Genomic DNA, 14015 nt, shown 5'->3' on the forward strand with positions numbered 1-14015 from the left:
TGTGTGTGTTCTCTGTTGATCCCTAGGGATCATCAGGCTGGTTATCTGGTTCCCAGATAACGAGGTCTCAACACGCTCCCTAAACAGGACATCGGTCCATTGTATGGTCACTAATTTACTGCTGAGTGGACTGGAGGAACGTGAAATGAAGTGTTTTGCTCAAGAACACAACGCATTGCTCGGTCTGAAAATCGAAACCGTGATCTTATGATCGGGAATATCGCTCTAACCACTTGGTCACGTGCCTTCACCTAGATGTTGTAGGCAACTTTTAAAACGAGCAAACAAGGAAGCCGTTGCGTTGTTGCTCGACCTGCTAGAAATAGCAATTTGTTCTCTCTAAAACAACACACTTCCTAACGTCTTTAAATGAAAATAATTGCCTGAATAAAAGTCGGGTTGGTTACAATTTGAATACTTGTAATCATAAATCATGTCTTCTCAATGAGGGGCTGAAATGAGTGGAGATAACAACTGCAACAACAACGTCTCACAATATTCCTGGTATCGCCTCAACTGAACACTTTTACCACGGTCTCACAACATTTATCAAATTTTAACCAATAGTTGCTAATCCTGGAAATTTTATGTATCTAACATCAGTGAAACTTTCAGCCATGTCTTGTTCAAGAATTTTCAAGCAGAGACGTACATCAACGGATTCCATCATCCTTTGCTTATCAAACAACGCTGTTTCAAAATACGTCGCCATGATCTCTTGGTCTCAGATTCCATCAACACTGTTGCACTTCATGATTTAATTGCCTCAACCCACTTCTGTACATTAATGTCCTGATTATCATTATTACTTTTAATTAAATTACATTTATTAAAATCAGTTTCTTATGACGGCTTGTTATTAACCCATTACCTCCCATAATTCTATTAACTGGAATTTTTTTTATGAAACTTTGATTTCTAGCATAAAACAGCCTTAGAAACACACTGGAATGATCAAAATAACATTTCAAAATAACATTTTAAATATAAATAAGCGAGATATTGGGTGAAAAATTAGCAAACCTCATTTGAATATCAGAGAAATATACCTAGTAGATATAGAAAAAAAGTTAGATATGTGTAAATATTGACAGATAATTACGAAATTTGTAAGTTTTAAGTGATCTCATATGAGATCACTGGTAGGTAATGGGTTAAATATACGGCCAAGTCAGCGAACTGGCAGAATCGTTAATGTGCCGGACAAAATGTTTAGGAGCATTTCGTCCGTCTTTACGATATGAGCTCAAATTCCGTCGAGGCCGATTTTACTTTTCATCTTCTCGGGGTCGATGAAATAAGTATCAGCGGAGCACTGGGGTTGATATAATCGACTTGCCCCACCTCTAAAATTGCTGGCTTTGTGTCAAAATTTGAAATCATTAAATATACCGCCCGGTGGACATGAAAATCGCAATTCTATAACTGAATTTAAATTTAATGGTTTTGAATTTACTTTCAGTATTGGATCTTCTATCAATAAATGTTCAATTATTATTCTTAAACCAATAACCTTAAATTTACTCTTAATTAAAATACATCTTCACAGTTAATACAACTCTTCTTCCGTCAGTGACATACTGTTTCTTATGTGACGTTATCAAGGAAAATATCCAACACAGCAGATATTCTGTAATTCTTATTTCTTTATTGCCCACAAGGGGCTAAACATAGAAGGGACAAACAAGGACAGACAAAGGGATTAAGTCGATTACATCGATCCCAGTTCGTAACTGGTACTTAATTTATCAACCCCGAAAGGATGAAAGGCAAAGTCGACTTCGGCGGAATTTGAACTCAGAACCTAACGGCAGGCGAAATACCGCTAAGCATTTCGCCCGGCGTGCTAACGATTCTGCCAGCTCGCCGCCTTATTCTGTAATTCTATGAACAAAATTGGAACCTGGAGTGCATCTTTCAAGAAGAATAAAGCCATTTAGCCTCGTTCCACCCTTCTTTCTCATTAAATTCACACAACTGCAACTATCACAAACTTTATAAATGCATACTACACCTCTAATGATCTTTTATCCTCCACCGCAACCATATTTGTAGCTATAACTATATTTTTATGGCTCGGAATATACTTCAGTGAATTATTGCGGGCTCTCTGCGGCGATACAAGCGCAACCTTCAACTCAGATATTAGTGTATATAACACACATGCATATATCGTTGATAGAAAGTGATTCGGTAAAGGACCAACATGTTAAAATCCTAAAATGCACTCAAGTTTATAGAATGTGTTTTGTAGGGATCCCATTGATTCATGCCGAGACAAAGCTGTCTGATAAGAACAGTATAAGAGATAAGAAATATTTGTTGTTCCAGTTGTTATTTCACCGATGTCAGTCTTTATTGCGAAAATCTATCTGTCTATTAGTTATGCAGCTGTAGTGTTTCTAGGACCACATTTACTAGGGTGACAACACTCTATAAGACGACAAAGTGTAATATATTGGAGAAATATTTGGTTGGTAAGTTTAGCAGGTTGATAGGTCACTCAGAGGATTTATACATGGTTCTAGAAGCAATTATTTAAATGACCAGCAACAACAAAGAAATTGGAAAGACGATACTACATTGGCTAGGATAGTGTGTATGTAAGAAGGTTCCAGATATAAGTGTTTACGTAGATGTAAGAAATATCAGAAGGCAATGTTTGTTTTTTTTTTATACGAATGAACATCACAATTTATTCCGTGGTCTCACATAAAGTAGTAGGCAAAAGGCAATTTGTAGCGAGACGAGTTAATTTCTTAATAAACGTAAAGGTAGTTAGCTCCGGTACTTGGCTGCAAGTCTAAAATATCCAATGAGTTTTGTAGTGGTTGTGAAGGGAGGTAGAAATCCTATAGTTGTATGAATGCTGTTTTCTGATGGCATTAATTCGACAAAGTATTGTCGTCTGGACAAACAGCTAATATCTTTACATCTTGATGTCTTCTCAGCAACTGATTATTGCTTTTCAAAACTCGTGCTTCACCGCTGGGTTACATGTATCCTTCCACGGCCAGCAGTGATACGATGTTTTGGGCGTAGTAGAACAACTGTGCTATGCCACCACAACGAAATAGTGCTAACATGTCTCGCTACAGACCAACGATCAGCATCAATTGACAGGTTCTCTTTGGGATCGAATCGTGATATAAATCCGCTGCGACGTTCATGGTTATGCTGAATATCTGAAAGGCTGGTGGAATGTAAATGTTGCTGAATGGAAACGAGATATAACAGAAGAAAGTGGAGGCGCAATGACCCGGTCATAGATATTGCGAGTTCGATTCCCAGTGGCGTGATACGTCCTTGATCAAGACGTTTTTTTATTTCACATTGCTCCAGTCCACTCAGCTGGCAAAAGCGAGTTGTATCTGTACTTAGAATGGCCAGCATTGTGATATTCTGTGTCACGCTAAATCAACCTGAAAACAACGTTAAGGTTACGCATGTCTGTGGAGTACTCAGCCACTTGCATGTTAATTTCACGAGCAAACTGTTCCGTTGATCGGATCAACTGGAATACTCATCGTCGTAACTGACAGAGGGCCGGTTTAATTTTCATTAGCATCACATTTGGAAGAATTAAAATTTTTCTAAGCAGAGGACATGTAAGACAGGGAATATAGGGGTGAGATGGTCTCAGTGGTGTTGCAGGGGATTTAGGTACCCGGGACGTAAAATTTTTTCCACGAGAGTTCCGGACCCCAGTAATGAACTCATTTGCATACAGCCAGTCAGAGCTCACCTTAAAAATCCACATACTGTGTATTGGCACAGTACAGCCAGGCAGGCATAGAATGGTGTATGTCACTCTGTGAGTACAGCATAGCAGGTTTCACATAAGCACCACATTCCCCCCACCACCATCCTCATAGATCAATTGAGCCCCATTTCTATATGGAGCTAAACATTAGGTACCTATGCACAGACTGAGATTAGAGATACTGCATGTACCCATGTACCCAAGGAGGGCACAATACGACACAACGCCATATTGATTACGATGTCTCCAGATCAACACCAACATTTTAAATTAGGAATGTACAAAACCAGTCAAAAAAATTAGGAAACTACACTCATTTGCATTTTCTAGTAAATTACGCAAATTAGCAACACTTATGGCATCATCGGTGAGCAGCCCTCCATTCACTTTATACACTAAATTTCACATTTGTCATCCCTATTAACCCGTTTAGAACAGTTCGATTTTGCTATAACGCACATTTTTCACTGAACTCAATCAGAGTATTTTCGTGACTCGGTGGACACTAGTTTGATAATTGCACTCTGATTGGCTGTATGCAAATGAGTTCATAACTGGGATCCGGAATTCTCGTGGGAAAAAATTTCACACCCGGGACGTGGTGAGAAAAACATTTTTGATGTCCCCTGCTTACTTAATTGGCTTCAAATTTTGACACAAGGCCAGCAATTTCGAGGGAGGGGATGAAATCGATTACATCGGCACCAATGCTTAACTTACTTATTTTATCGATCCCAAACGGCTGAAAAGCAAAGTCGACACCGGCGGCATTTGAACTTAGAAAGTAAAGACGGACGAAATGCCGTTAAGCATTTTATGCCCGGCGCAGTAACGATTCGGTTAGCTCGCCACCAAACTGGGGAATTTAATATTCCTATAAAAGCATCGAATATGCAACCTAGATTCTAAGACTAAAACTCTACTTCCTTTTGTCAATTTATCAACGAGGAATGACAATTCTACCTTTAGAGGATTGGAACTCGGAATCATTGGACAACGAAGAGTTGCTAAGTATTTCTTACACAGATCCAGTTAAAACAAGATCTCTTCACTTACGCAAATGTGATGGTGGGAGATAAGATATAGTCCTTATATTTTATCATCCACCACTATTTTTAATTTCACATTTCGTATGTAAAGGAAAAAAGTTGTTTTTACAAAATCGATTCGTCGAGATTCAATATTTTTACGTATTTCTTATTTTAATAAAACAGCCATTTCGTGTTATTTTGTAACAAACAATAATTTATTTTAACGTTAAAAGTCTTACAACATATTTCTCTTACATGTATTTTAGTTTTTTTTTCTTCTTCTTAAAAATCAATAATTTAATAAATATTCATGTTTTTTTTTATTTAATTTCCCGTCATTTTACGCAATTGGTTTACCGACATTAACAATACTTCCGGCACATGTTTTCTTAAGAAATATTTAAATTATTTAAGCGTTAATATACCAAGCAGAAATCAAACAAATTACGTTAGTGTTCATTTTAACTCAATTAAAATAATTTCAGTCGTACAAAACACTTTTCTATACAAAACTTCTCTACGGATGTTTCAGTAATTAAAATAGAAATAATTTCAAGTTGATAAAAATCTCACCACCTCTTCTTATCTTTAACCCTTGTCATAGCTTTTAAACCCAGCTTGAAGATTACATTTTTATAATTACCGTTATTGACATGCATCGATTATTCCTATTTTCCGGATATTCCACTCGAAAATAGTTATATGCAGATGTTTATTTTTACTCTCGTTTTTTTTTTTTGTAATTATGCTTATTTTTATTCATTATTATTTTTGTTTTTTCCGAGAGTAAAAAATGAAGAATCATATATTTTATAAAATAGTTCAAAATTTAAAATAATTTCGGTCGGAAATTGTCAATTAAACCAATCCTATATTTTCCCATTTGGGGGCAACTTGGCATAAAGTGTTAGCATAAAACCGGAAGTGTTCTTTTTTTCTTTTATAAAACATATAAATCCAATTATTTTAATATATTAGAACTATGCAAACTGTTAAAGCCTCATTACACGTCACTTCCGTCTCATGCAGCATTTGCAACAAGAAAGCATTTAGATATTCGGAGGAGAACACAGCAAGTTGATTTTTTTTTTTTTGTCTCCCGGCAAATCAACTTTCAGAAATCTTCTATTAATTCTTCTATGGATTAATTTTTGCCAACAAAATCTCGGATTCCGGATTTTTTATCACTTCGAGATTCGATTTTAGCAAAAGTAATCAGGAATTTTCTTCGTCCACAAAATTATAAAGTTCTTTCGGTTTCCTTGCGTTGTCGTACGGTAACTCTGGCAGTTCGATATGTTCCGCTGGACTCATCGAATCAGCAGATAGTCCAACACTGTTACAATACATCGTTGACACACTCATCGATTTCGTTGATGTCGATGGTGTTACTCCGTCGTCGACAATACTCTCGACTTGGTCGTCGCCTGAAGCCGGCTTCTTTTTTAGTAGCGCTACGAGACCCATAAACTTGAAAAACGGACGTCTCGTTTTCGTGTGTCGCGCTTGGTGCGTCTCTTCCGAGTTTGATTCTTGGTTGACGATTACATGAAATGGCCTGGGACCTGTTCGAGAGTAAACCATACTGGACCCTTGTCGATCCTTTTTATCTTTCCGCTTTTTATGGTAGTTGTAGAAGTCAATTGGAAGACACACCATGAAAAAGAGCACCATACAACCGATAATAAGGAAGACGATATGTTCATTGCCGAAGGTAATACCTGCGAAGAAAAAGAAAAACAAATAAAACAAATTTACAAAATGTGTTTTATCGATATTAATGAATATAATACGTTTTAACAAATTAGAATAAATTATGAATATAATACGTTTTAATAAATTAGAATAAATTGTGAATATAATACGTTTTAATAAATTAGAATAAATTATGAATATAATACGTTTTAATAAATTAGAATAAATTGTGAATATAATACGTTTTAATAAATTAGAATAAATTACCGATATTAATGTATATAATACGTTTTACTAAATTAGAATAAATTACCGATATTAATGAATATAATACGTTTTAATAAATTAGAATAAATTGGTATTTTTTAAAAATCCTTCTCATTGTCAGAATCCTATACAACTTTTCTACTTTGATGTAGTTTTGGATGCTGAAGACGAAAATCACATTCATTTTGTCTCGAAATTAATCATAAAAATTACAATTCTTAGAGATTGATATTTTAGTTTGTCGGAAATCTCCATTGCCAACATACAGGAAGTCGCAATTTCTGTTTCCAAGGGAACAGCATTAACATTATTATCTGTTGCTATCATAACCAAAATAATAACCACTTGTCATCTGTTTACTGTTTCTAGCCAGATTCCTTGAACAAGTCCCAACTTTGTTTTTATTTATTTATTTATTAAATACAATGTTTTTATTTTTTTTTTAATTAGCGCTTCAAGAGTGAATTTCTTAAATTTGTGGAACGGTACAAAGTCAGAGAATAAGGGTTAAGATTAGGATTAGAGTTAAGGTCAGCATTAAGGTTAGTGTTAAATTTAGGAGTAGTATGAATGTATACTTAAAGGTTCTGTAACAAATTAATGTATATTTATTTATGTCAGTGGCACGTAAAAAGCATCATTCGTGTGTGGTTGATGCCTGTGCCGGCTGACTGGCTCCCGTGTCGCTGGCACGAAAAAAGCACTATTCGAGCGTGATCGTTGCCAGTGCCGCCTGACTGGCTCCCGTGCCAGTGACACGTAAAAAGCACCCATTATACTCTCGGAGTGGTTGGCGTTAGGAAGGGCATCCAGCTGCAGAAACTTTGCCAGATCAGACTGGAGCCTGGTGCAGCTTTCTGGTTTGCCAGTCCTCAGTCAAACCATCCAACCCATGCCAGCATGGAAGGCGGACGTTAAACGACGACGACGACGACGATGACGATGACGACGACGACGATGATGATGATGATGATGATGATGTATATTTAAAAGTCCCATATCTATGTATGCTGAAAAGTCCTATATCTACGTATATATATTTAAAGATTCCATAGCATTTAATTGTATTTTAGTAAATCTTTTCATCTTCGTAATGATGTTTGTCTTCTTTCACTAAATGTTTTTCCTTTTGTAATGTTTCCATTTGGAAACTGTGATTTCCAGTATGTCGGAAAGAGAAGAGGCTTCCGATTAGCTAAAATTTCAAATTTTAATGGGTCCTAACTTTTTCTTAATTAATTTTCAGAAAAAATTTATGTGATTTTCGTCATCAAAAAGCAAAATTACATCCGCGCTCAACATCCCTGTGTTTGCTGCCAAGCGTAACAACCATCGCATATGTTAATATTTGTTCCTAACAGAGATACCTGTCTGTTGGCAAAGAAGGAAACTTCCGATTAGCTATAATATCAAATTTTAGCTAATCGGAAGGGCATGAAACATTTTAATGATCGATTTCCAGAGAAAATTAATGTGATTTTCCCCATCAATATGCAAAATTACATCAGTGTTTAACATCTGAAAAATCTCTGACAGTAAGAAGGATTTTAAAAAGTTCCTGTGTTGGTTGTCAAACGTTTTCTTCTGAAAATGATCTTTACTTACAGCTATTACATAATCAATATTTGCTTCTAACGGAGGTACAAGATAAAAAATATTTGTGGGTAGAGGTTATTCAATTAAATCGACAAAACAGTGCGATGTATTTAATGTTTAGACAAAGGTTTCCGATTTTCATTTAATGTCGGATCACTTCACTCACACAATTTATTTAAAAGACACACACGCTACGACCTACCCACTCATCCACATCACCTTTCCAATATAAAGAACAGTAAATTGTTGCATAATCGATTCATCTCGAATTATATTTCTGTTAAGTGATCAGCGTTAGGAAGGGCATTCGACCGTAAAAACCATGCCAAAAGCTAACACTTGAGTTCATCGCAGTTCTGCGGCTCATCGAGTCCTGTCAAACCGTTCAGCCCATGCCAGCATGGAAAATCGACGTTAAATGAGATGATGAAACAGATTTGTTTCTTGCGTTTGACTGACACCTTCGTTTTATTGGAACCCCGCTCCAGTTCTCAGGAATGACTGGCAAAATTGACCTCAGCAGGATTCGAACTCAGAACATAAAGTGGCTGAACAAATCTTGCCTGTACTGCGATATAATACATACACACCTTGGTTACAGTTTTTGAAGGCATCAGTAAGAACAATAGAAAAGAGTTAACTACCCGGTGTTTTCTGCAGAGTGCGTTCTGTATTAGCTTTGGCTTGCCTAAACTCCTCGCTTACTTGTCTCCTCTGTGCCTCTCGGTTTTGTGTATAGCTCTTGGTGGTAAGAATCGCACTTATTGTTTGGTCATTTTCATCAAATTAATACTGTGATTTGGAGAAAACTGCAGCACCTGGAAGTTAACTATTTTCCATTGTTCTTACTGATGCCTTCAAGAACTGTAACAAAGGCGTGTATGTATTATATCGCAGCACAGGTAAGATTTGTTCAGGCACTTACATACATACACACATACATACATACACACATACATACATACATACATACATACATGCATGCATGCATGCATGCATACATACATACATACATACATACGTACATACATGTGTGTGTATGTGTGTGCGCGTATTTAGCAAATAGCATCGGAATTTCTGTTCAACTCTAAGGAAGCATCTACAAATGTCAAATTTGTGATAAACATTAAGACTTAATGTATCTACAGTGATCCTATATCAACTGCTGACATTTTAGCTTACCTTCGTCGTGTGTATTATTTTGGAAACATAAGGAAATTAGTTCCTTTGACTAATAGTATGAGGAGCTAATTTCTCTATAAAACTACTATAAATTTAATCTCTTTTATTTTCTTACTTGATAGCATTCAATCGGCACAGGCAACCCTCTCTCTCTCTCTCTCTCTCTCTCTCTCTCTCTCTCTCTCTCTCCCTCCGTCCCTCTTAACCTCTGATTATTTCTCCTGGCAGCAAATGTGTGTCAATAGTTATTTTGGTCGCATTTCGCTCTCTTTTCAAAGAAGTTGACTTTTACCTTGGTAGGAAATTTGCGCATGCTTAACTAACTTAATGAGGCCCATTCATCTGTTTGCTCACATTTAACTTTCCAAGGCAAATTACCTTGACACAAGCTCAAAAATATTCACCTGCATCTTCCATAACATTTTTACTACAAAATTATCCATCTAATTGAGTTGTTGATGTACATTTTCCCAAACACATTTATGTGAATTATTTCAAATTAATATCTAGAATATTCCACATTTGAATTCTATATATAACCAACATTCTCCAACCAAGTACTGTGGAATTACATTTTTTTTTCTGTTGGTGAGTAGGAAAAAATAGAAAAATTGTAGACAAGCAATTTTCGTTGCTATAATTATGAATACAATCTTTAAAATTTCCTATATAACAATGATAGTTGTAACACGCTTTCCAGTTTAAAACCTTCACGACAGAATTCAATAGAAATGTGGTTAGAGCCACGTGAGAGGACATGTTCTAAACGAACCAATAAGAGAGCCTTTACTTGGTCACCCGACTTGCTAGTAATAGCAATTAAATTCAGAGAAATCAAACTCTACTGTCTTGAAAAGAATACATTGGCTAATATAATCCAGAATACACGATAGTTGAAAAGAAAACATGATGGCCAGGATAGTCACGGCTGGAATGTCTTAATAATAGGTCTTTTCACTAAGGGTTATTGGTACTCTGTCGATTACGACGTTGAGTGTTCTAGTTGGCTCGATCAACGGAACTGCCCTCTCGTGAAATTACCGTGCAAGTGGCTGAGCACTCCACAGACACGTGCACCCTTAACGTAGTTCTCAAGGAAATTCAGTGTGACACACACTGTGACAAGACTGGCCCCTTTGAGTTGCAGGTACAACTCATTTTTGCCTGCTGGGTGGATAGAAGCAACGTGAAATAAAGTGTCATTCTCAAGGACAACGCACCGCCGAAAATCGAACTCATGATCGTATGATTGTGAGCCGAATACCATAACGACTAAGCCACGCGCCTTCACAGCTAAAGGTTGACCGAGTGCTAAATAACAACAACAACATCTAGTACATTATTTACATTCGACAGATATTTGTCCTCATCTTGTTTGTTGTTAACACAACGTTTCGGCTGATATACCTTCCAGCCTTCATCAGGTGTCTTGGGGGAATTTTGAACGTGGGTTCTCATTCCTAAGATATTTCTCGATGTTATTATTATTAGTATTGTGGAGGCGCAATGGCCCAGTGGTTAGGGCAGCAGGATCGCGGTTTCGATTCCCAGACCGGGTGCTGTGAGTGTTTATTGAGCGAAAACACCTAAAGCTCCACGAGGCTCCGGCAGGGGATGGTGGCGAACCCTGCTGTACTCTTTCACCACAACTCTCTCTCACTCTTTCTTCCTGTTTCTGTTGTGCCTGTAATTCAAAGGGCCAGCCTTGTCACACTCAGTGTCACGCTGAATTTCCCCGAGAACTACGTTAAGGGTACACGTTTCTGTGGAGTGCTCAGCCACTTGCACGTTAATTTCACGAGCAGGCTGTTCCGTTGATCGGATCAACTGGAACCCTCGACGTCGTAAGCGACGGAGTGCCAACAACAACAAGAACATTATTAGTATTATTATTGTTATTATTATCCTTGAAGTCACTACTTGGAATCGAACTCGGAATCTTGGTGTTAGTAGCCCGCGCTCTTAACCACTACGCCATATGCCATCTAGTATTTGAATGCCTTTAGTGGAATCATCTTTATTGCAAAAATTCGGGAATAGATTTCTGGTTTTTCGCTCGCTGCATATTTATTCATCAGACATTGATTTAAGTGTTCAAGTTGAGCATCAACCGATACATATTCTAGGGATGTTGGGGTTTCAAATCGCATAAGCACTTTCCTTTCTGAACGAATTTATGCAAAATATAAACCCCCCTCTAATAAAGGCGCAAGGCCTGAAATTTTTTTTTTGGGGGGGGGGGATACGAGTCGATTACGTCGACCCCAGTACTCAACTGGTACTTAATTTATCGACCCCGAAAGGACGAAAGGCAGAGTCGATCTCGGCGGAATTTGAACACAGAACATAGTGACAGACGAAATACGGAGAAGCATTTCGCCCCGCATTCTAGCGGTTCTGCCAGCTTGTCGCCAATAATAATAATAATCCTTTCTATTCTAGGCACAAGACCTGAAATTTGTGGGAAGGGGATAGTCGAAGACATCGACCCAGTACTCTACTGGTACTTAATTTATCGACCCCGAAAGGATAAAAGGCGGAGTCCACCTCGGCGGAATTTGAACTCAAAATGTAGTGACAAATGAAATATGAGTAAGCATTTCGCCCCGCGTTCTAACGGTTCTGCCAGCTCGCCACCGTATTTATGCAAAATATAAATACATCTGTAAATTTGTTGTAAGTAACCCAAAATATTTTTAGTTTTAATTCATTGTTAACTTTCAGAATATATATATATTTTTAATTTAGTTTGGTTGTGTGGTTAAGATGCTCGCTTTGTAATCACAGGGTTTCAGGTTCAGTTCTACAGTGCGGCACTTTGGGTAAGCATCTTCTTCTATGGCTCCAGGACGACGAATGCCTTGTGAGTGAATTTAATAGACGGAAACTGCATGGAAGCCCGTCGTATTTATTTTTGTATGTATGTCATTGTGTTTGTCACTCCACCTCCCTACTTGACGACGAGTGTTGGTCTGCTTACGTACCCACCGTATCTTAGCGGTTCAGCAAAATAATCGATAGAATAAGTACCAGACATTTTAAGAAAAAAGTATTGAGGACGATTTGTTCGTCTAAACCAGTGGTTCCCAAACATTTTGGGGCTGCCGCCCCCTAGACACCCGGGCCACATTCTTACCGTCTCCACCCCAACTAACCATCACAAGTATAGACTCCTTTCGGAAGCAAATTCAAAGCAACTGTATTTAGCAAATAAAACTTAACCTAACGAACCCATTATGTTGTTGTGGTTCCACTATTTGCTACCCAACTATCGCTCTACTTCTTATATGAATTACTGCTCCATTAACGCCCTACTTTTCTTCAATGCCCCCTTGGAACTTTCCACTGCTCCCGGGGGGGGGGGGGAATACTGCCCACTTTGAAAACCACTGGTCTAAACCTTCCAAGGTCGTATCCCAGCTTGGCCGCAGTCCAATGACTTAAAGAAGTAAAAGATATACGACAAGTTTCAATTAATCTTTTCTACCCTAGGCACAAGGCCAGAAATATTTTGGGGAGGGGGCCAGTCGATTAGATCAACCTCAGTACACAACTGGTACTTAATTTATCGACCCCGAAAGGATGAAAGGCAAAGTCGACCTCGGCGGAATTTGAACTCAGAACGTAAAGACAGACGAAATACAGTTAAGCATTTCGCCCGGCGTGCTAACGTTTCTTATTTCTTTATTGCCCACAAGGGGCTAAACATAGAGGGGACAAACAAAGACAGGCAAAGGGATTAAGTCGATTACACTGACCTCAGTGCGTAACTGGTACTCAATTTATCGACCCTGAAAGGATGAAAGGTAAAGTCGACCTCGGCGGAATTTGATTCAGAACATAAAGGCAGGCGAAATACCGCTAAGGATTTCGCCCGGCGTGCTAACGATTCTGCCAGCTCACCGCCAAGACAAGTTTCAATTATTGTCCACTTTAGACGGAATTGTATAACACTGAGAATTACGGGTTTTTATTTCCTCCGAGAAGTTGTTTCTTGTTACTGAAGACCAGTAAGAACTGGTCGTTTTCACAGAAGGAAAGCAAATATTTGCATCGGATCAGGCATTGCAAAGTAATCGAGAAAGACATCCAATAACTGAAGGAATCGTGTAAAGGATCGATAATTATTTTCAAGAGTGGATAGGGTAGTTAATAAACGATAGGACATATAGATAACATCTGAGAAGCACGAAGCAGCAAATTGCCCGAAGTATCATTCGTGTTTAAATTCACTGATTCAAGCGTGTATCGATTTTGAAGAAACTGTTGTGAACACGAGTGCGTTGTATTGCACAGAAAAATTTACTGCCAGCATCAAGTGTGTGTGTGTGTGTGTGTGTGTGTGTTATTTTCACGTTAAACAAAATGTGAAAGTCATACTTTATGCTTCAGTATTGCGTTTTTATTTAGTGGAATAGTAGAAAAGTGTGTGCGCGCGCGCGTAGATAGATTGATAGAGACACAGGTAGATTGATAGGTAG

The 14015-nt window shown here is 37.9% G+C and overlaps 1 protein-coding gene across 1 annotated transcript; it reads right to left on the reverse strand.

The window, feature by feature from the left end:
• Nucleotides 1-4993: 4993 nt before the first annotated feature.
• Nucleotides 4994-6517, reverse strand: LOC106884431 (uncharacterized). Its single transcript, XM_014935817.2, has one exon. The coding sequence runs from the start codon at nucleotides 6466-6468 to the stop codon at nucleotides 6010-6012; it is 459 nt and encodes a 152-aa protein (XP_014791303.1). The 5' UTR covers nucleotides 6469-6517; the 3' UTR covers nucleotides 4994-6009.
• Between the last annotated feature and the right edge of the window lie 7498 nt (nucleotides 6518-14015).

This window comes from Octopus bimaculoides, chromosome 1, assembly GCF_001194135.2.
Source record: "Octopus bimaculoides isolate UCB-OBI-ISO-001 chromosome 1, ASM119413v2, whole genome shotgun sequence".
NCBI classification, from domain to species: Eukaryota; Metazoa; Mollusca; class Cephalopoda; order Octopoda; family Octopodidae; genus Octopus; species Octopus bimaculoides.

Bases quoted from the DNA above. Each gene is read 5' to 3' on its own strand.
- LOC106884431 (XM_014935817.2), bottom strand. From the start codon at position 6,468: ATGGTGCTCTTTTTCATGGTGTGTCTTCCAATTGACTTCTACAACTAC.